General features: G+C 56.3%; 2 protein-coding genes across 4 annotated transcripts in view; one reads left to right on the forward strand and one right to left on the reverse strand.

The window, feature by feature from the left end:
* Positions 1 to 1,463: 1,463 nt before the first annotated feature.
* Positions 1,464 to 15,243, forward strand: ITIH3 (inter-alpha-trypsin inhibitor heavy chain 3; the record flags this gene model as incomplete). 3 transcript variants are annotated; one of them, XM_082663296.1, is made up of 22 exons in its annotated part: positions 1,464 to 1,568; positions 2,216 to 2,236; positions 3,219 to 3,385; positions 3,471 to 3,575; positions 3,839 to 4,001; positions 4,555 to 4,668; positions 5,700 to 5,825; positions 6,128 to 6,244; positions 6,469 to 6,637; positions 7,232 to 7,357; positions 7,632 to 7,813; positions 9,053 to 9,238; positions 9,403 to 9,542; positions 10,218 to 10,372; positions 10,992 to 11,009; positions 12,098 to 12,121; positions 12,351 to 12,383; positions 12,538 to 12,651; positions 13,144 to 13,348; positions 14,052 to 14,221; positions 14,413 to 14,524; positions 14,833 to 15,243. In XM_082663296.1, 22 exons carry the CDS (start codon positions 1,476 to 1,478, stop codon positions 14,960 to 14,962), a joined length of 2,670 nt encoding a protein of 889 aa, XP_082519422.1. In that variant the 3' UTR covers positions 14,963 to 15,243. The 3 variants fall into 3 exon arrangements, with proteins under 3 accessions (XP_082519422.1, XP_082519424.1, XP_082519423.1); XM_082663298.1 differs by having other exon boundaries at positions 14,131 to 14,221; positions 14,833 to 14,970; XM_082663297.1 differs by lacking the exon at positions 2,216 to 2,236 and having other exon boundaries at positions 1,476 to 1,568.
* A 3,209-nt stretch (positions 15,244 to 18,452) lies between these two features.
* The window catches only part of ITIH4 (inter-alpha-trypsin inhibitor heavy chain 4), a 14,778-nt gene continuing 9,064 nt past the window's right edge, over positions 18,453 to 24,166 (reverse strand). Inside the window, exons 14-22 of the mRNA XM_082663529.1 lie at positions 23,996 to 24,092; positions 23,636 to 23,722; positions 23,055 to 23,108; positions 22,833 to 22,859; positions 22,630 to 22,746; positions 21,344 to 21,518; positions 19,416 to 19,570; positions 19,196 to 19,292; positions 18,453 to 18,765 (exon numbers count right to left, since the gene is read on the reverse strand). Coding sequence (XP_082519655.1) covers positions 18,696 to 18,765; positions 19,196 to 19,292; positions 19,416 to 19,570; positions 21,344 to 21,518; positions 22,630 to 22,746; positions 22,833 to 22,859; positions 23,055 to 23,108; positions 23,636 to 23,722; positions 23,996 to 24,092 — 879 coding nt within the window. The 3' untranslated portion in view covers positions 18,453 to 18,695. The remainder of the gene's footprint in view (positions 18,766 to 19,195; positions 19,293 to 19,415; positions 19,571 to 21,343; positions 21,519 to 22,629; positions 22,747 to 22,832; positions 22,860 to 23,054; positions 23,109 to 23,635; positions 23,723 to 23,995; positions 24,093 to 24,166) is intronic.

The raw sequence follows: 24,166 nt of genomic DNA on the forward strand, positions 1-24,166 counted from the left end.
GAACTAGACGTCCTGGGAGCTAGACTGCAGGGCCCTTCTCTCTGCTCCCAGGTGTCAGTCCTGAACTCAGTGCCCGCCAGCAGTGTGGGTCAGGGTTCAGGAGGCCTGAGGAGAGCAGGGACCCCCAGCCGGGCCTCAGCAGCTCCCTTTGTTGATCCAGTATTGTTTTGCTGACTTTGCAGCTCTCTGTCATTACTTCTGTGGCTCCTGCGACTTCCAGTCACTAGTCCACTCCTTCCTCATGGCTTCTGCTGCCTCAGAGTTTCTGCTTTCTGTCTTCTCACTCTGTTTCTCTGCCCTCAGCAGTCAACTCTCTCTGTACATCTCACAGTCAAGTACACTCGTGGCTTTCAGTCAAGACCATGGTACGATCCATAAATTAGCTGTCCTGTGCTCAGGCATCCTCATCAACACTGTTCACTAGTGGCCGAGTAGGAGGGTCACTGGGTCACTTTGCTCAGAAGAACATGGGTATGGCCGGCACATGGTAGCCACTCTGGAAGGTCTAGGGGCTGGCAGGGCCCTGGGATGGCCCAGAAGGACCCAGCCCCCACTAGGAGGGGATAAGACCCTGCCTCTGAGGCTCCCATTGTCCTGGATAGCAGAATTCCAGGCTCACTGGAGACTTTCAGGAGAACGACTCTCCAAGAGGCCGAGGGCAGCTGAGTTCCTGGCCAGACTGGGAACACAGGGATGAATGTGACACGTGGCCTGGCCCTCCAGGTGCTCAGAGTCTAGAGAGAGTGATCAGATCCAAACCTGAGAACCTCAACCAAAGGTAATGACAGAATGTAGGCCCTTCGGGAGCTTGGAGCCTGCAGCAGGGCTGTCTGTGGTCAGCTAGGGGACAAAAGAGGAAGACTTCTGAAGGAGGGACACAGGCTGGCAGAGATAAGAGATGTGATGTGCAGAGAAGGGGGAGGTACGCCAGTGAGAAGAGAGTTAAGTTCAGAAAGCAAGTTGGAGCTGGACCACAGGACTTGGGAGTTGTCCTTTTCAAGGGGTCGCGGGAGACAGAGAGAGTAATGAGCAAGGGGTCAGCCATGGAGATCTGAGCCTTAGAGGGATGGGTCTGGTTTGGTGCCCTGGCTGCCTCAAGAAGAGGGGGGTGACTGTGATCCAGGAGGCCAGGAGGCACGTCTGCGGTGCGGCGACAATGCCGAGATGCCGTTTGTGACTCCCATTGCCCCCTCCCAGGGGGTCTCGGGGCCCATTTGCCAACACAGAGCTTCTGCTTTCTCCGGGGGCCTCCTTGTCCCACAGCCCCCGGGAGTGAAGTCCTAACACTGCTGACGATACCCACCGGGCCTCCTTGGTACAGTCAGATCCAGGCCCATTACTCCACCCGTGTCCAGCTTCCTGGGGGATCCTCCCGCCTCCCGCTCCTCCTGCCCACACTGCAGGTCGATGACCCCACTTGGGAAACACTAGGCTTGCTCATATAAGGAGACCAGGTGCCGCCAGTGTGCTCAGCGATGGCGTCTGCTCGGTGGCCCTGCCTCATCTTGGCTCTGCTCTCCGGTGTGGCGGTCTCTGGCTTCCCTAGAAGATTATGCCGGCTACTCGGGGTAAATCTGCCCCCTCTTCACCATCTGGCAGGCAGAGGGGCCAGGCCGGCAGTCCTGTGTGTAGGGTGCGGAGGAGGCAGAGGCTGGGCGGTGAGCTGCAGGGAACAGAGCTGGTATGCGGGGAACTGGGCTCCAGACCTGCTCCCTAATCCTGGGCAAGGCTCTTAAATCTCCTGGGCCTCTGTTTCCCTACCCGTCAGGTGGGTGATGCTGCACGATCAGCTCACCTCACTGAGGGGCTGTGAAGGTCCACGTCTGAGACAAGGGTAGAGGCCTCTAGGAATGGCCGAGCTGAGCTGTGTGGGGTACAGTGGTGGTGGGGTCTGGATGAGGCCTCAGGGGCCTGGGGCCCAGGGAAGGGCAGAGTGAGTCAGGGTATATGGGGCAGGGGAAGAGCTCTGGCTTTGGTCCTCCTTGCCCTGATCCCCCCGGTGAACTGGAGATCTTCCCTCCCTGCACCTCAGTTTCCCCATCTGTTCAGAGCCCTTCCTACTCCGACATGTGGCTCTGGGTGGGTCCATGTCCAGAGGCCCCTCGAGGTGTGTGTGGGGGGGTCATTGCTGAACCTTGGCCTCAGCCCAGAGCCTATTGCCAAGCCACTGTGGCCTTGGACTTGGCCTGACCCCTGTGTTTGTCTGTTTTTGCAGAAACGGAGCCTCCCGGAAGGGGTGAGAACTTTCACCAGGGATGGGGCAGGGCAGGGCAGGACGGAGCTAGTTGCCCAACAGCAGAAGGAGTGGGCCACAATGGCAGGTCCCTCCAGCTGGCAAACAGCCTATGGCCCCCTGCCCTCGCAGACCCCCGCCGTGACTCCAGAGCCCTGGGAAAGAGCACCACGGAACCATGGCCCTCGGACCCGCTGATAGAGCAGAGGACCACCCTTCCACGAGTCCATCTTCCCACAAACACTTACCGAGCACTTGTCAGGCCCCATGCACAGGGCAGGAGACACACAGTGAATGGCCCCGTCACACCTTCACGAAGCATCTTTATATCCATGTTTAACCCAGACGTCTCCGTAGAGCGTCCCTTGGTCCATCACCCCGTTGGAAAGAGGGTTTTGGGGGGCACGAAGGCCATCCCCATGCACTGCCCTCAGATAGGAAACAAGGGCCTATTTGGGAGACAGAAGCAGGCAATTACCAAAGGACACAAGGGGCGGGCTGGGGTGTGTGTGTGGACACGCTCTTTCCAAGCTGAGGTGTGGAAGATGAGCAGGAAGAGCTAGGACCTGGCATGGCTGGAGCACGGGATGAGCAGAGGCAGCACCTGCCTGGAGGCCCCCAAGGCCAGGGGGAAGACTGTCCTGAGGGCAGTGGTGAGAACGGGAGCGCTTCAAGTGGCAGAAGGACAGGGTCAGATTTGGGTTTTTATACCATCTCACTGGCTACAGCTGTATGTAAACAGATGATAGAGCTAAGGATGCAGAGTGACCATCAGAACAGTGGTGGCCAATTAAAGGTGGCAACCAAGGATGCTGCCCAGGCTTCTGACATGGGTGACTGGGAGACTGGAGGGGCCACTTACCAGGCAGGAGCTTTGGAGCCCACAAAGGGGAGCTTGAAGGGGAGAGGCCAGGAGGAAGTCCTGGTTTCCGGGTGCCTCAGGCTGGCTGGTCACCATCTGCTGAACACTGTTCCTCTCCCGCAGGTGGTCGATGGCATCGAAGTCTACAGCACCAAGGTCCACTGCAAGGTGACCTCCCGCTTCGCTCACAATGTCGTCACCACCAGGGCCGTCAACCACGCAGACACTGCCAAGGAGGTTTCTTTCAATGTGGAGCTGCCCAAGACAGCCTTCATCACCAACTTCACCTTGTGGGTGTCATCACGACCGCTGGCTCTGGGCTGGGAGGGGAGTCTGGCTCAGCATGAGTCCCCCAGCAGCTCTCTATCCCTGCAGGACCATTGATGGTGTTACCTACCCTGGGAATGTCAAAGAGAAGGAAGTTGCCAAGAAGCAGTATGAAAAGGCCGTGTCCCAGGGCAAGACAGCTGGCTTGGTCAAGTAAGTGTGGGCCCCCAGGCCTTGGGGAGAACTCAGGGCTGTAAGGGCCCTCAGAGACACAAACAACAGAACAGCAGCTATTATTATCATTATTTGGCAAAAGGGCCGTAATTCTTACAATGTTATCTCATTTTGAATTTGAGGCAACCGAGGCTCAGAGTGGGTAGGGGTCTCCCCCAAGGGTAAGGGACTTGAACCCAAAGCCCAGGAAGGATGGGCTGGTGCTGTCTTTGGGGCAGTCATTGTCTTGCACCCCCATCCAGGGCCTCTGGGAGGAAGCTGGAGAAATTCACCGTCTCAGTCAATGTGGCTGCAGGCAGCAAGGTCACCTTTGAGCTAACCTACGAGGAGCTGCTGAAGAGGCACAAGGGCAAGTACAAGATGTACCTCAAGGTCCAGCCCAAGCAACTGGTCAAGCACTTTGAGGTAATCAGCTGCTCTCCTGCAGCCCCTGCTGAAACTGCTGGGGGCAGGGTGCTGGGAAGGGTCCCTGGGCAGACCTCACAGCAGGGTCAAGAACACAGAAACCCAGCCCCCACCACTTGGTTGAGGAGGCGTGGGGGAATTACACTGGCGCTGGCTACAGCACCTGGGCTAAGGGGAGGAGGATGGGCGGCACCTGGCAGATCCAGGTTGGGTGCTGGGCCCTTGGGGGCAACATCACAAAGTGTCTCTGTAATGCTTCTAACTGCTTACATGGGCATTTTACCTACATCAGAGTGGAAAGCCAAAGGAAATGCTTTAGTGGTAGAATCTGGGGCACCATATGGCAGGTAGTAGAAGAGTTCTGGGGTCAGAGTACCCACTTAAAAGCCCTTGTGGTCATTTTCTTGGTGGGAGACAGCAGGCTTGGCTGTCACAGAGTTGTCCTAGAGGCTGCTCCTTGTACATCACTGACCCATCTCCTTGCCCTTGTTGTCCTGGAGGCTGGGCTCTGCACTGTCACTGAGTGACATCTCCTTACCTTTCGCCATTTCAGATCACAGCAGACATCTTCGAGCCCCAGGGCATCAGTACGCTGGATGCTGAAGCCTCATTCATCACCAATGACCTCTTGAGCAGCGCTCTCACCAAGTCCTTCTCAGGGAAAAAGGTGGTGTAGATGCCCCTCGGGCCTGGGGGGCAGGTGCAGGAACACTGACCCTAGCAGGGCGAGTCTGAACCTGGGGATTTGACTGATGCAAGGGAGAGAGACAGAGACAGAGAGAGAGAGAGAGAGACAGAGAGAGAGTGCACGTGTGTGTGTGTGGCAGGGGGATAAGTCTGCAACATCCCCTTTCTCCTAGGCCCCCTGGGTCAGGAGTGAGGATGCTGGAGGCAGGGGGCTGCTTGCTGATGATGACCTGCCGGAGGAACTGGGGTCTCAACTGCACTGGGGGACAGGGAAGCCATTTATATAGCCTGGTCCCATTCTACTTTGGGAAGCAGGCAGGGCAGGTTACTGGTCCCTGTTTTACAGATAAGGAGACCGAGGCCAGAGGGAGTTTTTTAGATCTGATTCCACATGAGGGGTGAAAGAAAAAAGGGAACTTTATTCTTGGTACTGGTGGTTGGCTCTGGTCCCGAAGGTCCCCAGCAATTCCAGGGGCCTTGCTGATCATGGGCAGTGGATGAATAAATGTTTATATGGACAGCAAATCTCAGTCAGGACTCCCAGGGTGAGACCCAAGGAGCATATGCTCAGAGGGCTGCTGGCCTCTGCAGGCGGTGCCCTCACCCAGGGCCCCCTCCCCATTCCCTACTCTGCTCCCTTCCCCCTCCTCTTGGCAACAACACACACAATACCACCCAACATGAAATTCCTTTTCATGGTGCAGAATTCCCCTCCCAAAGTGGCTTCTTAGTGCAGGCAGAGCTAAGGGACTTGTGGGCCCAGTGAGCAGGAAGAGTGAAAGGCTGGCTCAGATAAGGCCCCTGGCCTCCAAGGACCTCCAGATCTCCGAAGGGAAGAGAGGTGCTCAGAAAGGCTGAGCACCCCAGAGGGTGGCAGGACTGCCCAGGCACCTACCTACAGGCTCCTCGCCATGAGGACTGCACCGTGCTCCCCAGGGCAGCCCCGGGCTGAGGTCTGCAGAGGGCAGGCCCTGGCCAAGCTGAGCAAGGCTGGCCATCACCCTCCCTCAGGGCCACGTGTCCTTCAAGCCCAGCTTGGATCAACAACGTTCATGCCCAACCTGCACGGACTCCCTCCTCAAAGGAGATTTTATCATCACCTATGACGTGAACAGAGAGTCTCCAGCCAATGTGCAGGTAGGTACCCGCCAACTGGCTCTGCCAGGCTGGTAGATTCCCCACCATGGTGGAGTGAGGGCTGATGCGGGGAGGGGCTGCAGCTTCATCTAGTGAGACACCCTTGATCCTCAGCCCAAGGATGAGTTTCCTGCAAGGTGTGGGGACGATAGGTAGTCCAGAGCCTTCGTGTGGCACCCCTGGAGGGGTGGAAAGGACATCTTTATTTTGGGCTGGTTAACGGCTGCGTCCTATTTGCAAGGGCAGCCAACGTGAGGTTGCTGAAGGGATACTGGCCTCCTCTCTCTCTCTCCCCTTTCCAGATCGTCAATGGCTACTTCGTGCACTTCTTTGCACCTCAAGGCCTTCCGGTGGTGCCCAAGAACGTGGTCTTCGTGATTGACGTCAGTGGCTCCATGCACGGTCGGAAAATGGAGCAGGTACTCTCCTTGGGGCAAAGGGGGTGGGGGTGGGACGTGTGGGAGGGAGAGAGAGATTTTTAAAAAGTGCACGAAGCCAATATTTCCAGTGAAAGATGGGAAAGGGGGACAGGATTCTAAAAAGGCACAAATCATCTGCCCCTTTTTTTGCAGATGGCATGGGCCTCACCGCCAGCCCAGGCTGGGAACACATCTTCTTGTCTGCTTGTCTTTCTCCTTCCCAGACAAAGGATGCCCTCCTCAAAATTCTGGAGGATGTGAAAGAGGATGACTACCTGAATTTCATCCTGTTCAGTGGAGGTGTGACCACTTGGAAAGACACTTTAGTTCAAGCCACTCCTGAGAACATCCAGGAGGCCAGGAAATTTGTGATGAATATTCGTGACCAAGGAAGTAAGAACAGAGGGGAGGGAGCCACATCCTGCCACTCCTCTCTGCCTGAGCAGCCTATCTCCCTCCTGCCTTGGGGCAGAGACTCTGCTGGTCCAGGCCCGGCAGACCCTGGATGGGGGTAGAGGTGGGGGTGGGGAGTCCTGAGGCTAGATACTGGGGTGTCTTCTCTGTGGTCTAGGGAAAGCCATTCTTTCTGTTTCTAACCTGTGATCCTGGTGCCCCACTAGCCCCAGCAAGATACCCTTATCCATGGCAGTTTTGTATGAAAGATGACAAGTGATGTCTATACTGTTCCCCACTCCTCCCTGTGAGAGGGGCTGGGAGTCCATTTGACTGTTCTCCAAATTGCTCTTACAATCACTGTGTGCATCTATCCTTCCGGCAGCCCTGAGAGGCTGGTCTTTTTACTCATTTGAAAGACTCAGTCATTCATTCATCACTCACTGAGTCATTCAGTCGATATTTACTGAGTACCACCACATATGGGCAGGCAGGGTCCCTGGGCACGTGAGCAGGGCCTGCTGTCTCGACCTCCTCCACCCTGACACCCTGAGGACACGCTCCCACGGTGCCGTCTGTCTGTCTGTGTGCCAGTGACCAACATCAACGACGCGCTGCTGAAGGGCATCAGTATGCTGAACAAGGCCCGGGAGGAGTACAGAGTCCTGGAGAGGAGCACCTCCATTGTCATCATGTTGACCGACGGGGACGCCAATGTGGGTGAGGCAGCGGGTGTAACTCTGGCTGCCACTCCTGGCTCTGTAGCTGGCGTGCTGCAAGACCTTGGGCAGCTCTCTCCAGGGTCCCCCTTGGTCTGTGAGCCCCTCAAGGGCAGGGCCCTGCCTCCCTGCCAGGCCTTCCCACGTCTGCCTCTACAAGGGCTGGTGGCCATGACTCCGCCAACTGCACGTGTAGGAGTCAGATCTGTCCAGACAGCTTCTCCTGACAGCCGCCGGGGCTGTGGCTGGAGCGTGAACACCTCCTTCTCCTGTAGGTGAAAGCAGACCTGAAAAAATCCAAGAGAATGTGCGGAATGCCATTGGTGGCAAGTTCCCCTTATATAACCTGGGCTTTGGCAACAATCTGAATTATAACTTCCTGGAGCGTATGGCCCTGGAGAACCACGGGCTTGCCCGCCGCATTTATGAGGATTCCGATGCCAATGTGCAGTTGCAGGTATGTCTTGTCTTGCACACCTCTGGGAATAAGGAGCTCACTACTTCCTCAGGAAACTGTTCCACTGTGTGACAATTTCGGTTATTAGAAAGAACTTCCTCTTGGGTTGAAATCTACCTCTGGTTATCTCTTACCCATCCATACTGGTTCTGATTTTGTCTGTGGGCTACACAGAACAGACCTGCTTCCTCTGTAGGATTGCCAGATCAAATACAAGACATCCAGTTAAATATGAATTTCTCATAAACAGCAAATAATTTTTTAGCAAGCATGCTCCAGATACTGCATAGGACACTGTATTAGTTTACTAGTGCTGCCTTAACAAATTACCATAAACTGGGTGGCTTCCACAACAGAAATTTATCGTCTCACAGTTCTGGAGGCTAGAACACCAAAATCAAGGTGTCGGCAGGGCTGGCTCCTTCTGAGAGCTGCGAGGGAAGGATCTGTTCCAGGCCTCTCTCCTTGGCCTGTAGATGGACATTTTCTCCCTGTATCTTCACATCATCTTCTCTGTGTGCATGTCTGTCTCTGGGTCCAAATTTCCCCCTTTCATAGGGACACCAGTCGGATTGGATTGGAGTCCATCCTGAACACTTCATTTTAACTTGATTACCTCTGTAAAGGCCCTTTCCCCAAATAAGGTCATGCCCTGAGGTACTGGGTGTAAGGATTTTAACCTATGTATTTTGAGGGTACACAATTCATCCCATGACAGCTGTACTTATACTAAAAAATCACTTGTCATTTACCTGATATTCAAGTTTAACTCATGTCCTGTATTTTCATTTGCTAAATCTGGTACCCTCCCCCTCCTCCCTGGCACAGGTGACTGCTTCTCCACCTCTGCAGTGGACACCCCCGGCCTTCCTCCTGTCAGTCTCCGGGTCTCCATGCTCTCACCCCACATTGCCTTCTTTAGTCGGCTTCCACCCTTCCTTCTTACTTTCGTTCCAACAAACATTTCTTGAGTCCTTTCTATGTGCCAAGAACTCTGTCCTTTCCTTTTCTATTCCTCCCAGTCTCTACCTGGGGGGAGGGGGGAACGTGGTGAGGAAGGGCACCCACAAACTGAAGGGCACAGTCAGGGCCACATGGAAGTAGAGATCAGGAGCCAGGACTGGCCCAGCCCGGGAGACTCAACCACCCGCGGAGGCGCCAGTGGGAGCCTGCCCACCCTGTCCTCTCTCTGCCCGCCCTGGTGGCCTGAGATGAGCAGGTCCCCTATCTGGACTCCAGGGCTTCTATGAGGAGGTGGCCAACCCGCTGCTGACAGATGTGGAGGTGGAGTACCCGGAGAACGCCATCCTGGACCTCACCCAGAGCAGTTACCAGCACTTCTACGACGGCTCTGAGATTGTGGTGGCTGGGCGCCTGGCAGATGAGGACATGAACAGCTTTAAGGCGGACGTGAAGGGCCACGGGGTAAGCTGGGCTGGGGCCCGGCTGTGCGCTGGGGATGGGGGATCCGCACGGATAGGGCTCCAGCCTGCTGGCTGACGGCCCAGCAGCAGCAGCTCCTGAACAAGGCCCACCTGGCTCCTGGCTCCAGGCCTCCAGCCTCTCACCTTCTCCCACCCCTGCCCCAGGCCATCAACGACCTGACATTCACTGAGGAGCTGGACATGAAGGAGATGGAGAAGGCCCTGAAGGAGCGGGACTACATTTTTGGGAACTACATTGAGCGGCTCTGGGCCTACCTCACTATCGAGCAGCTGCTGGAGAAATGGTGACCCTGGCCCACCTCTCACACGGCCGGGCCCCGCACTCAGCCCCCGGCACTGCCCCAGCACCTACCTGTGAAGCCCCCTGTGCTGGCTATGCCCCGGGGGGAGCCCACGAGAAGGAAACTTACACCCCAGGAAGTGCACCTCCACGCCCACTCCAGCTGCCCTGCCCTCTTCTTGGCCAGGCCCCATGGCCCGTTTTCCCTGGAGTAGAGCCGGGTCCATCATCTGGGGCTCAAGCAGCAGGCTGGGAGCACCTCGAGGGCAGGGGTGGGCCTTAGCATCCTGTTCCCGGCACCCAGCATGGGCCCACAGAGATGTTGATGCTGAACACAACCAAGGGCTGGGACCCCAGCCCTCAGCCACAGGGAGCAGAGCTCGGGCCCATGCGAGAGGGCCGTGTCAGCCTTCTGTTAAGTGGGCTCGGCCAGGAAAGCCGCTGGCGCTCAGCATGTGAACTCTATCATGACTGATTGTTGCAGTGGCCATCTCGAGCCCCTTGTATTTTTCAGGTGGGGAAACTGAGGTCCAGAGAGGAATCAGGGCATGTCCGTCTGTCCCAGGGAGCTGGTGAACCAGTTTTTTCTGAGTGCTAGTGGGCTCTATCCTGAGGGACCCCACTGGGAGGGGTGGAAGAGGGTCCTGGGCTGACCCTCCCACCCCGCCCCTCCCCACAGCAAGAATGCCCATGGCGAGGAGAAGGAGAACCTCACAGCCCAGGCCTTGGACCTGTCCCTCAAGTACCACTTCGTGACTCCACTGACCTCCATGGTGGTGACCAAGCCTGAGGACAACGAGAACAAGACAGCCATTGCCGACAAGCCTGGGGAAGGTGGGCACGGAGGGTAGGGGCCAGAACTCAGAGGCCTTCTTCCAGGCCCCTGGCCTTAGGTGCCCTGAAGAGAAGAGGGCCAGGCTGAGGAGACCAGACCTTCTGAGAAGCGCAGGTCCTGGGGGCATCGAAGGAAAACTGGCCAAGGGATGGGGAGGGTGTTGTAGAGGGAGCGAAGCCATTAGTGTGAATAGGAGCCTCGAAGTTTCTAAAAGGGCACATTGCCCAGGGTCATTTCCAGGAAAGGGACTTAGGCTGCAGCATGGAAGGGTTCAGTTAGACAAGAAGAAGCACTTCTGACCTAAAAGTTAGGCCTGGAGCAGGTGCCTGGGGACTGTGAGAGGAAGCGGCCCTGAGAGCTGGAGGCTGGGACCAGGCCTGCTCAACCAGACCCCAAGAGGGGGGTCCTGAGCGTCCCTGCAACTGGCACAGGCCATGGGGGTTGGGGCTGGGAGGTAAAGAGCCGGTCTGGGCCAGGCCTCTGCCTCCAGGAGCTCTTGGTTCCTGCAGGGGCCACACGAGGCCTGGGGCTGGCTGGCCAGGCAGTAAGTCGGTCACATTGGCCCTGACACCAGGAGTCTGTGGCCTCTAATGCATTTCTCCTCTTCCTCCCTCCCAGGGCCTGTGGATGCAGAAGGTGAGCTTTAGCCACAGCTGGGTGGGTGTCCCAGGAGGACGACAAGAGAGGACCAAGGAGGCGTTTTCAATCATGCTGGGGATGTACTGCCTGGGGAGGGGCCCTCAGGACACCTTGGCTCAGCTCCCAGCTCTGCTGTGAACTCACCAGGGGCCTGGGGCTGGGCTCTGTTCCACTCTGAGCCTAAGGGTTCTCGTCAGTTGACTGACGGTAGCTTCCCCTGCCCAAGGAAGGACAATCAGTATGAAAGTATTCTGTGACCTACAAAAATTAGCAACTTAATTAGCACTCGACTAATCCCACAGCAATCCATTCAGGGAGTCCTCTCATGGTTCCATTTTACAGTGAGGAAACTGAGGCACAGAGAGGTTAAATCTATTTGCTCAATGACTCAGTCAACAGGAGGCCAAGCCGGGACTTTGGCCCAGGCAGCCTGGTTCCAGCGCCTGCGCTGGAATTCACAGCACTTTGCGTTTCTCTCATTGTAAAATTTGACCATCACCCGCCCCACAAGCCCACCACCACCAGTCAGGGCCTCCCCAGCCCCTATCGGCCTGCCTTGTCTCTATCCATACAGGCTGTCCTAACCAAGCAGTATATTTGGAATGGCTCATGGCTTTGCCCTCTGAACAGCCCTGTGAAATGTAGTCACTGTGCGTGTGCGTGTGCGTGTGTGTGTGTGTGTGTGTGTGTGTATGTGTGCCCGCCTGCGTCTGGGTGGGTGTTTTACTACCAAAGACAACAATCACCTGTGAGCCTCATCCCACCCTGGGGGTGGGAGTTCAGGGGTGGGGGACGGCATTGCTCCTGACACAGAAACTGACTGACGGCTTGCATTTTAGCTGCGTGGAAGCGCTGAGCCCCGGTATTAACACTACACCCATATTACCCACCAGCCCTAGAAAGGAGTTTCCTAGGCATGTCCCATTTCTAAAGCCTAAACTTAGGGGGTCATATTCCCACCCTCTATCTGTCAGGGTTGGGGCCCCACTGGGGACCAGCAGCTCTGAGACAGGTAGAAGGCATGGGGTTGGGCGGAGGGAACCCCTAGACCTTGCTCACGCCTGCCCTTTGGCTTCTTTTTTCAGTGATCCCCTCCATGGCTTACCTGAGTGAGTATGTGCCCGCTGCCACAGAGCGTGGCCCTGTGCCGTCCCCCTCCGGAGTCTTTCCTGAATCAGCTCTCTGGGACAGGCAGATGGCTAGGGGGTCCTGAGGAGACGAGGGTTTAAGAGCATTAGGGAGCAGGAGGGGAGAGGCATGAACCGAACTCTGGGTGGCGGTCCTTGACCCTCCCCGCCTGCTTGTTTAGCTCAGCCCTCTCTCCCTTTGCGTCCACAGCCAACTACCAGCCTCCCCAGACACCCTACTACGGTGAGTTCCCCAGCTCCTGGGGCGTGGCCCAGGGCCCAGGGCCAAGTGCCTCCTACCTGTCTAGGAGTCCATCCCATGGGGACTAGGAGGCAAGGGGAGGGCCCCGGAACAGTGAGAGACCCTGGAAGCCAGCCCTTTCTCTATGTGCACTCAGTGGATGGGGACCCCCACTTCATCATCCAAGTTCCAGAGAAGGATGATGCCATCTGCTTCAACATTGACGAAGACCCAGGCACAGTGCTGCGCCTCATTCAGGACCCTGTCACAGGTGGGGACTGCGGGCTGGGGCCAGGGTCTCTTCCTGGGAGGGCCTGGAGTCCCTAGGATAGGCACATGGACTGGCTCCTCACTCTGCCTATAAGTCACCCATCTTATACGTAGATTACATCCTGTAGGGATTACAGATTCCACCCAGAGCCACAGGCTCCCCTAGTGCCCCCGGGGCCAGTGGTGTTGGGGAGATGGTTAGAATTAAGTGCAGCCTGGGCATGCAGGCAGGACCCGGCCTGTGTGTAGGGAATCATTGTTGTCTGAACAACACTGGCCCAGGCAAGGGGCAGATCCACAGTGTGGGCCCTCAGCCAGTAGTGTGACCCCCATGTGTCTAAGAACAGACAGGGTTGGCTCTGAAGTCCTGGTCTCTCAATGGGGCCCCCACTGGGCTACCCCTCAGTAGGCTGGCTGAAGGGGAAGGTGTGTCCCTAAAGACCAGCCTGGACTCAGGTCTTGCTGGTCTCTTGCTACCCCGCCCCTCTGGCAGGCCTCACAGTTAACGGGCAGATCATTGGTGAGAAGAGAAGCAGCCTGGACTCCCAGACCAGAAAGACTTACTTTGGCAAGCTGGGCATTGCCAATGCTCAGATGGACTTCCAGATTGAGGTGACACCGGAGAGGATCACCCTGTGGCATGGGGCTGCACAGAGCACGTTCAGCTGGCTGGACACGGTCACGGTCACACAGGATGGGTAAAGCCCCACTACTGGGTCTCTGAGAGGCGCTATAGTGCAAGGGTCTAAGGAGGGATTTGAACAAATCGCAGGACAGAAGATCCACAGGGCTCACAGGAAAGACCAGTGGCCTCAGAGTTCAGCCCCTGCCTAGGGGAGGGTGACCATGGTGGCCCCCCACCAACCCCTGGGGCCCCCATCAGAGGCAGTATTGGTAGCTAGACAGTTCGCAGGACTGACCTTGAGGGAAGCGCTGTGTGGACGAAAGCATTAGGTGGACCTGGCAAGCAAGCTGAGAGTGACCAAGATCCCTACATGCATCATGTCTGGCTGAACTCGCTTGTTCTCAAACTCCTCAGCCTCTCGTGTGTCTTCAGATCACCCCAAGCTGGGTGGGCAGGGCAGCGGTGTTAGTTCCACAGAGGCTCAGAGAGGGGCAGAACCTGCCCAATGTCGCACAGGAAGCCAGTGGTGGAGCTGGGGCTCGATCCCGGGCCTCCAGACGCCCAGGACAGCCCCTTCTCCTGCTTACAGAGGAGCAGGGACCCACTCAGTGGAGTGCACAGTCAACATGCATAAGCGTCTTCTCTCCAGCACCCCTGACATAGTTTCTGGAGTCTGTGCGCTCTCAGGTGTCATGTCTCCTGCTGAGATACCCTTGATTCAGATGCCTGGTGTCATGACCACTGGGCCTCACTGCTGACCTCCTCTTCTCTCCTAGACTGTCTGTGACGATCGACAAGAAGAACATGGTGGTCTCCTTTGGAGATGGGCTTACTTTTGTGGTTGTCTTGCATCAGGTGTGGAAGAAACAGCCCATCCACCATGACTTCCTGGGCTTCTATGTGGTGGACAGTCATCGGATGTCAGCACAGACACATGGGCTGCTGGGTACGAAACGTTCAAGCCTCAGGTTGTTCAGGCCACATGGTGGAGGGAAAAAGCCATGCAAAGGGCCAGCCTAACCACCCTGGACCCAGGGCTCAACACCTCATCCAGCCTTTGCATCTACCTTGGAAGACCAGTGGCCATGTCACATATGGTGGTGGCAGGGCTGACAGTGTGAATGTTTTTATTCCCAGGACAATTCTTCCACCCCTTTGACTTTAAAGTGTCTGACGTCCACCCAGGCTCTGACCCCACAAAGCCAGATGCCACAATGGTGGTGAAGAACCATCGGCTGACAGTTACCCGGTGAGGAGACTCTACTGACGTCCTCACCCTGCCCTGTCACAAGACAGGAGGAAGGAGCTCTCTCTGCCCACGCACATCAGCCCATCTGGCTCTTGTCGTCTGTGGGGCATCCTTGTTTCCCTCTGGGGTCTTGGCCCCCTTTAACTGGGAAAAGGCCAAATCTGACCCCCTAGAAGGAGTCACAAGGCCTCATTCTTGACCAGAGTTTGGACTCCTAGAATTGGCAACTTCACACGCCTTTTCAACCTTAGGTCCTTGGGCGCAGCAGCCATCTTGCCTACCCCGTGCATCTCTCTCCTTTCTCCCAGGGGCTCCCAGAAGGACTACAGGAAGGACGTCAGCGTTGGCACAAAAGTTGCCTGCTGGTTCGTCCACAACAATGGGCAAGGGCTGATTGATGGCGTCCACAGCGACTACATTGTCCCCAGCCTGTTCTGAGTGGACATGCCAGCTCCTACTGAGGCGGCTGGCAGGGCTTGCATGGCATCTGGAACAGAGGCACAGTGTGGGGCCTGATGGAGGGCTGTGACAGTAAAGGCCAAGGAGAAACCGGACGGCTACCAGTGTCTGCATGCTTCCATGAGCCCCTGCTCCAGGGGACAGGCAGCTCGAAGGAAGGGCTGGCTGCTAGGAAGGCAACTTCCTGGGCCTCTCCACCGATGCGGCTGAAAGACACAGTTGGTTGGGGTGGTACTATGGGGAGTTAGACACGTGATGGTTGGGGAAGGAAAAAATCAAGAATTGACTCGAGAGCAAAGAGGCTCTGAGAAGTCGGGAAGGACTGACTACATTTCAGAGTTCAGGAGGGTCAGAGGAAAAGTCAGGGTCGTGGCTCACAAGCTCTTACCAGGACCTTTAGGCCTGAAGCTCCTTCTATGACTCAGGAGCAAAGAGTGCTCCAGGGCAGATCCAGCCTGCAGCTAATTGTGCACGCCATCCACCCTTCGACTCTAATCATCTCGCCATCCATCTGCCCGCCCATCCCCCGCTCCCCCCAACAACCCATCTATTCAGCAGGTAAACCCAACATTCTGGGGTAGGATCTGGGAGCACATAGTTTAATAACCCAGGTCCTGCTTGCATGGGTACCCAAGTTTCCCTTCAGCTGGGCTGGGGACCCCTGGGATCCTCCAATCACTCCTCGCGGTGACCACCTGCTGCACACTCACAGTAATTCCTGGGTGGGGTGGGGGTCAGCCAGAGGTTCCTAGGGAAGGGGCTCTGAAGGCTCTCAGCCTGGACAACCCTCTCCCACCCGGACAACAGCAACTGCCCCTCCCCAGCCCTCCTGCTTCCAGAGACAGCTTTTTTGCAGTGCAGACCTGGTCATCATTCCCTGTCTGAAACCCTATAAATGACATCTCCCACCCAGGGTTCTTGGGACAAAGACAAAAGTCCTTCCTGCGGTCTCTCCCTCTCACTGTCTGCGTTCCAGGCACACAAACTGCTTCCAGTTCTGCAAACACAACCCCTCCTTCCCCAGATCCTTTGCCTCTGCTGTTCTCTCTGCCTGAGGGGCTGACGGCACGCTGGGCGGAAGGTACCCGGCTGAAGGAAGTATTGGGTGGCTTCGCTTACGGCAGAGCGGGGGACACAGTAAGACCGGAGGAGGTTGCAGTCAGATTGGGAAGGGTCTCGAATGCCAGCGGGGTGGGGTGGAGTGGGGTCTGGCCATGGCTCACCAGGAAGTTCTGCTACCTCCCACTCGAGGGGCCCCTCTGTCTGAGCCAGGACAGGGTTGCCCAGGGCCCACACTGGCTTGGGGGCCTGGAGAGGGCTGGAGAAGGGCAATCCAGGAGGGAACATCTGTCACCAGAAGAGCCCCCGAGGCGCTGTTACCGCTCTAGAGAGAGGGCCACATGAGACAGGGCCCTGGACTGAAAGCGGCAGAGGTCCAGGCTGGGCTGGCAGAAAGGGCCCGGGCCTGGGATGGGACACCCTAAAGTGGGCAGTCCCAGGTCGGCTGAGGAGCCATGTAGCTTTAAACCAGTCATCATGAGGTCAGTTTTCACACTTATGAAGCGGGGAGAAGGATCCTGCCAGATGGAGCGTGTGAAAGGCATCGGCACGGTAGTTTCTGGTCCTCCTGAGGTGCCTATCTAAAGGTCCTGTTGCTCCAGCTAGCAACCAAACCCAGCGGGCTGGGAGAGGGGCAGCAGGATGTGCCCAGCCCAAATGCTGCCCCCTCCCCCAACACACAGTCAGGGAGGTCTGTCCTCTGCCCAGTCCCACCTTGTCCTGGCTGTGCCTGTCCCTGCCTATAGCCTGTGAAGGCTCCCTGGGCTTTCAGGATAGAAGCCAAGCTCCATGGCGAGGTGTATGCAACTGGTGCTGGCCTGGGGCTGCTTCCCCACCTCGCCAGCGGCCCTTCCACCTCACCCCACGGCACCGCTTCCCTTTACCTTCCTGGACTCAGTGCAGTGTCCTGGCTCTGGCCCTGGTGTCCCTGCCCTCCTTTTCCACTGGGCTAACTTTTCTTTATTCTTCAAAACTCAACTCCAGTCCAATCCCAACCATGACACTACCAGGAAGCCTCCCCTGATATTCCTCAGGTTGGGCAAGATGCCTCCCTCTGGGCTCCTTGTGGCACCTGGTTGTCCTCTGGGTGGCAGCTGTGTCTGTCAGGTGCCCAATGTACCTGCAGCACTCGGCCCAGGGCCTGGACCAAGCAGGTGCTGGAAAGCATGCAGTGAACAAAACAGTGACATGCATGGACCTACTTCCAATTGCTCACAGAGAACTCACGCACTTCAGGTGCTGGCTGGGCCAGAAAGTCACCCAGGACCCCGCTGTTGTGGCACAAATGCCACAGCCCAGCCCAGGTGGCGGCGTCTCGTTCCGCTATGTCAGGGCCAGCCCCACAGCAAGTCCAGCGGAGCCCCCGAAGCTGCTCCCTTGTCTCGCTGAGCTCTTGTCTGAGCCCCTCTGAGTGACCTTCACAAAGTGACTCTGCCTGAGACCCCTGCCTGCCACCCAGGCTTGATGGGGAGGCAGTAGTGCAGGAAAGAGTGTTCCTGAGTGTTGGGCAAACTTGCTGCTGAAGACCCCTCCCTCCCACCAGCCTCTCTTCTACCCTTCTAGAAAGACTTACTCAGCAAACACCCTGTATAGCTCAAGAGCTGGGAAAAGAATGTTCTCCCTGCTCTGGCTTGCTCCCTCTCAGCAAGCAAATGAACTCGTTTTCTGCTTTACCCTGGCTGCCAGGAAGCTCAGAGCAAAGCTTTTTTGCTGCTACAGCTTCCCCTACCCTGGTGTCTCTGATTTAACTCTCCTCCTGCTTGGCTCTTTTCTATTATTTTCATTCTCTTGTTTTTTGGTTTTATTCTCTTTATGTTTTTTATTTGTAAGCCAAAGACTTGTGTCATTTTTGAAGAAGTAGGTGAAATAATTATAAATGTTTTGAAAGTATGCTTTGCCTGTGCAAGAATTGGATGCAATCTTTGGGGTGCCTAACCCTGGGGCACAAACAGGAGAGGAGACCCTCAACAGCCCAAGCTCCTGGGAACAGACCCTTGCTTCCCTCCTGGGACTGGGGCCTCATCTCTGTCTCCTCTGTCTTCCACTGCCAGCTTCTCTGCAAGGTAGTGAGAAGACAGGCCTGTTCCTGAGCACAGGTGTGAAAATCAAATTATGTCTGGCAAATCCCACTGCAAAAGGGCCCAAAAGTTTGCTGAGAATGACGAACTTCTACCCAGGTCACTTTTCTTCTTTTGAGTCAAAACTGGTTTTCATGGACCATGTCACCATAAAGCAGAGTGAACGCTGCTCCCAGGAGTGTTCTCCTGCCCTAGGCCCCCAGCAAGAGCAACGTTTTGACTGGGTGGTTTAAATCTCTCTAAATCTTAGTTTCCCTGCCTGAGAAATGAAGGGACCAGACTGAAAGCTCTCCATGGGCCTTACTGGCCTCAGGTCTTTGAAGGGTTGATGGCGGATGATTCTAATGTTACACACGCTATGTGTCCAGGACGTGATCCTGAGGCTCTGGGATTTGGCCAGATGGGACCAGAGATGCCCACTCCCTGGGTTCACACCACCTCTCTTTATTTTAATGAGCGCAAATACCTCTCCCCATGATGTTACAGGACCCACAGGTGGCCCTGTGGTCGCAGGGTGGCAGCCATCTGCACCCAGCAGGCGGCACGGCGGGTGGGCATAACTCCTTGCATCAGAACTACAGCTCCACAGACCAGCAGGAAATCTCCATTCCCGGGGGCCCCTCTTGGTAGTCCAGCTTGAGCTCTCTGGGATGGATAGACGGACAGGTGGTCAGCATGTCTCAGGTTGGGTGGGAAGAGAGGGAGACAGCTAGGGATAGGAATGTGGAAGGTGGAGGGTCTTGGGGTCCCTTAGAGTTCCCTCCAGCACAGGCTGACAAGGCCTGGCCACCCAAGGGCACCCAGCTGTGTGTGGTCTCCAGGGGCCAGGGCTCTAGGAATTCAGGGGGAGTTTCCTACTGCTCCCAACTCACTCTAGTGATCTCTGGGCTGGTATGTTTTCTGTGGGTCTGAGTTGACCATCCTTTGTGGGGCCACTGAAAGCTGGGTCAGACTTGTCTAACCTGACACCTGACTGTCTAGTTCCCAGGCAGGGACAGAAGAGGAGTGGGGGTCTCAGAGCCCGGCTCCCAGCCCCACCCCTGGCCGGGCTCAGTGGCCTGTTGTGCTGAGTCACCTGGTGGCAGAGTGGTCATGCCCCTGGACCTTCAGTGTTTGCTTGCTGTCATCTGCTGCTGCCAGGGGCTCCCAGAGCACGTCCTGATAAAACTGGCCTGAGACGCAAAGGGCGGGTCAGCGAGGAATAAAGACGGAGGGAGGCTGGGGGACGTGCAGAGGTGATGGCATTGCCTGTTCACAGGCAGAGGCGGTTTCTGATGACGTCCCGAGCCACGTACCAAGGGTCCCATTGATGTGGCTGGAGAAGCGGTCAGTGTCCCGCAGAAGGAGCCGGAGCCCCGCCCCAGGGCCGTCCCAGGACAGCAGGCCGATGGTCACTCTGTCAGGGCTGCTGAGCAGCAGAAGCCCCGCCTTGTCCATGGTCATCTTGAGACTGTGGGGAAACCTGTGTCCTGAGCAGGAAGGGAGGCAAGGAGGTGCCCGCAGGGGGCGTGGGCAGCAGCATGGCAGTGGGCAGGGGCTGCCCTCCTGTCCTCAGGATCTCCTAGTGTGGCCTTTGGTGGAAGGTCCCTTCAGTCTTCTGGGCTTCAGTTTCCTCAGTCAACTGGGACCAAGGTTAACTTACTGATACCTGGTTATCCCAGCATTTTATATATATATATATATATATATATATATATATATATATATTTTTTTTTTTTTTTTGCCATGCTGCACGGCATGCGGGACCTTAGTTCCCTGACCAAGGATCAAACCCATGCCCCCTGCAGTGGCAGCGCGGAGTCTTAACCACTGGACTGCCAGGGAAGTCCCCTATCCCAGGATTATTTATAACATGAGATAACGGTTCCTCTCCCTCTGGTTTTCTTAGATTTGGTTTCTCATGAGTTATATGACTTAGGGGTTCAAGGATACAGTTCCTCTGTCCCTTTTGTTTTTATGGCTAGTGCCACTTTCTTCTGATGATCAGTGTTTAATCATGTGTTTTAAGGTCTAGAAGGGCAAGTCCTTCTCGAATGCCTTCCTTTTTAACGTAAAATAATCTTTGAGATTATTACCATTTTTGTTTTCTTAGGAACGTTAGATTCCTTTAAGCATGTTGAATAAGACCCTGCTGTGACTCGGAGGTTATTTTCAATGGAAACGCGCTAAACTTACACCGTCTTGTTGACAGAGTTCAGTGTACAAGCCATGGTCTATTTTTCTTTATGTGCATCTTCTGCAGCTCATGAAAGTATGTGGACGTTCAATCACCACGATTGATAGGAATCCTTTATTCCATCTTCTAGTGTGTATGTCCAAGGCACAGAAATGCTATTGATCTTTGTGTGTCTACCAGATAGCAGGAAACTAAGATCTTTTATGAAATGGGGAGCTTTTCAGGTGAGCCCCTCAGATTTGCCAGGTGTGCACTCATGTATCAAGTGGGAACCAGTCTCTTCGGAGGGGCTGGGTGAGAGGGAGCGGACAACATACTCAGCACAGGCTGGGGGCTCAGAGAACACGGCTCAAAGAGGGCCGGGGTCCTTGGCCTCTCTCCCAGGCCCCTCGTGACTCCCAGAGCAGGAGAGCTACCTCTGCAAGGCTCCACACAGGGGAAGCCCCACAAGAAGAGGTCGCCATCCTTCTCCAGTACCCCCCAGCTGCCCGGTGTTGATGTCAGAGGGACCTGTCTCTCCTCAATAGAGCTTCAAAGTTAAGGATGACAATTATAACCTCCCCTGATGGACAGCGCTCTCCAACCTCTCGTTGTCAGGGTTACCTCACCACATAGAGAGCGCACCTTCCTGCATGCCCAGTGGGCACCATACTGTCTGTGGGCAAAGTGCTCCCCGACCACATTCTCTCACTGGACCATCCCCTCAGCCCTCCGACTCAGGGCCAGATGATTATCCCTAGTTAGAAGTGAGAGGGGCTAGGCAGCCTGCCTAGGGTCACTCAGCAGAGCAGCTCCAAACCACACCATCCCCTGCACAGGACAGTGACCTGGGTTAGGTGTGAGGGTAGCCAGGCCCCCGGGACAACCCCTTGGCACCCTCCAGAGCAGGAGGGGTAGGTACAGGGCTCTGTGCATCTCTGCCCCTCCTGTGGGTGCGGCCCACTGCAGAGGACTCATGCCCAGCCACTCCGTCCCCAGGCCTGTGGCGTCCCATCACCAGCTAACATGGGGTGAGGGGTCACCGCCGGTCCCCAGCCTGTGGCTTACCCTGGCATCACCGAGTACAGAGTTTTCTTCCACTTGTATGCAGAGCTTCTTCGGTTCCGAGTCACTACCACGTGCTCAGGGGATGCACGAACCTGCAGCTGGGGTTTCTCGAAGGTCACCTCAATCCACGAGAAGTGGCCCTTCTCTGTCTCATAGTGGCCAGTCACCTCAATCCCTGAGAGGGCCGGGAGCAGAGAGGTCGAAGCTGTGGTCCCAGCTGGGCACTGGCCTGAACAGGTGGTCCCTCCGGCTACAACCCCCCGAGCCGCTCTTCACCCACTCACCTCCGGTCCCCTTCCCCAGCCTCCCCTCCCACCATGGGCCTGCTTCCCACAGTCTTTCCACTCATCCCTTGGTTCCCTATAGCTTTGGAGGGGCCCCCAAGTCTTGGGTGACAGCCATCTTCAGACGAGCCCTCTGAGGAGGGAGGTCTCGTGTGAAGTCAGTAAACGCGCGTGAAGCCCCTGCAGCGTGCCTGACCCTGAGCTGGGCACCGTGGCCAAGAGTGGGAGGGAAAATCAGTGCTCCCTAGCCTCAGGGAGCAAACAGGCTCTGGGCCTGGCGTGATGAAACGGGAGACAGTGTGTGAGGTCTGGGGGAAACGAGGGGGCCGTAGATGTTCGTTGACTGTGAGTGGCTCTGCAGGTGTACATTTGAGCATCCCGGGTGCTGTGTGTCCCCACGTCTGACCTGACAGCTCAGCTCGACCCTTCTGGGGACTCGGGGTCAGGTCTGGCCAGCGCACCTACCTCCTCCCCCCATTTGTTTCCTCCACACCCCCTACAGCCCCACCAGCTTCCTTCAGGGCTCTGTGCTTCTGCCTACCCCTTCCTCTACTTTGTGGACCCCCCATTTCTCTGCCAAGGCCCAGTCACCCCCATATGACCTTGTGCAGCCTCCCCTGACCCTAGGACAGCTCTCATCTCCTCCTCTGGGCTTGTCTCCACGGCGCTCTGGGCACGGATGACAGGCCCCTGCACTGCTCTGTGCCCAGGCCTGTCTCCCCAACCCTGAAGTATGGCAGTGCCTGGGGGTAAGCCCACATCTGGTCATCCTGGGGTGCAGGCCACTCAGGCCTGCATATGTGGTGCCCAGTGAAAGGTGTGTGGGGAAGACGTATGAGCACAAGTGTCGGTGCTCAGGGGCTTGGCCATGTTACTACCTGGGATGAGGACTGCCCGTGAGTCTCTGTGGGCAGGTTTCCCACCGTTTTTTCTGGGGTGGGAAGTTGGGGGTGCATGGTGCCCGGCTCTCTCTGGGTGTATGACTGGGTGTGCACCTCTCACCTTGGCCAGGGTCTGAGAGCAGGTTTGTCGGTCCCTGAGAGCGCTTGAGGTCCACACAGAGCTGGTCCACGCTCCGCCCAGGCAGCGGCAGGATGACAGAAGGAGGCTGGATGGGGGCTGGGACAGCAGGTGTGGTTCTGGGGGCAGGTAGAGCAGGCTGGGGGTGAGGACGGTGAGGGGGGCTGAGGGGAGCTGGCACTTACCGTGGTGTGGGGATGCCATGGTTGTTTCTGAAAGAAGAAAAAGTCTGGGTTTAGGCAGCCCCTTCCTGGGGAGGGGTGGGCTGAGGAATGGAGTAGCAGATGGGTGTGGCAGGGCTCCCTCTCCATCAAGAAGCCCACGCGACAGGTGGCAGAGCTCCCCGGGCTCTCCCCTCCCAGGCTCTCCCTGCTATAGGGCCAGAATCTATTGCTGCCTGGAGGTACCTTTGATTCTTAAGTCCATGTCATGTTCATCAAGAAATGAGGTAGCTGATAGCCCTGACACAGGCATTAGTGCAGGAACAGCCAGGAACAGAAAGGGAGAAGGCAGTCAGGATTCAAAGCAATCGGCAAGCCCTCCAGCCATCACTGCCACCTGCCACCCACCAAGCTCCAATACCACAACCCCTGCCACATCTACACCCAATCTGGACGAGCCTTTGCAAAGAGATTTTTCAACCAGAAGAGCATGCTATTAGGGAAAACGCTGAGGAGACAGGGTCCAGCCGGGCCCTGCGGCTGTGTCTGAGTCCAGATTTGGAGATCAGAAATAGCTCAAGGGACTACTCCTGGCTTTGGGAATGGAGGAAATCTTCCCTTTCTAGAACGTTCCATCCTGAGCCAGCCTCCAGAGTGTGATGAATCCAATTAAGTAAAAATAAAGGACACGTTATGTAATGTCATACCTTACAGCAACTCTCCCTGGTCTGTGCCTAGCCCTGTGCTTGGTGCTCTATCTCATCCAACTCTACGGGCAGGTTCATCTTGAGGAAACTAGGCCCTCAGAGGGTCAGAAAGCGGCTTACGTGGCATCACGTCTGGTGGCGTTGGTCTCCAGGGCGTACGGTGGGGTGGATAAGGAAGATGAGGAGGATGAAGAGGTCCAGGTGGTCCTAATCTCGTGGGGAAATTGTACAGTTTATCGAAAACTCCAGTTTTGGAAAAGTTGACACATGCAGTCTTTTCTCAAGCAGTGCCATGGGTCCCCACACCCATGGCTCTGGGACCCACCCCAGAAGAGGGACGTGGAGAAGGCAAACGGCTCCCCTCCCCACACCCGCCATTCTGGGAGAAATTCAACGCTGGAACAATGGACCCTTCTTGAACTCCTCCCTGCTGGGATATCGGCCCCCCTTGCCCCACTCTGGCAGTGCCCCTCAAACTACCTTGTCCTCTCCAGCCTCTTCTTTTAGAAAAGACAGGGTCTGCAATGCTGCCTCCTAATCGGACACAACTGGATTTGAGTCCCAGCCCTGCCACCAGCTAGGCGAGACAAGAGTCACTCCCCCCAACAGCCAGGGCAGAGCCCAGTCTGTGGCCAGGTTCAAGGTTCCGTA

Source organism: Grampus griseus, assembly GCF_964374135.1.
Source record: "Grampus griseus genome assembly, chromosome: 10".
Lineage (NCBI taxonomy): Eukaryota > Metazoa > Chordata > Mammalia > Artiodactyla > Delphinidae > Grampus > Grampus griseus.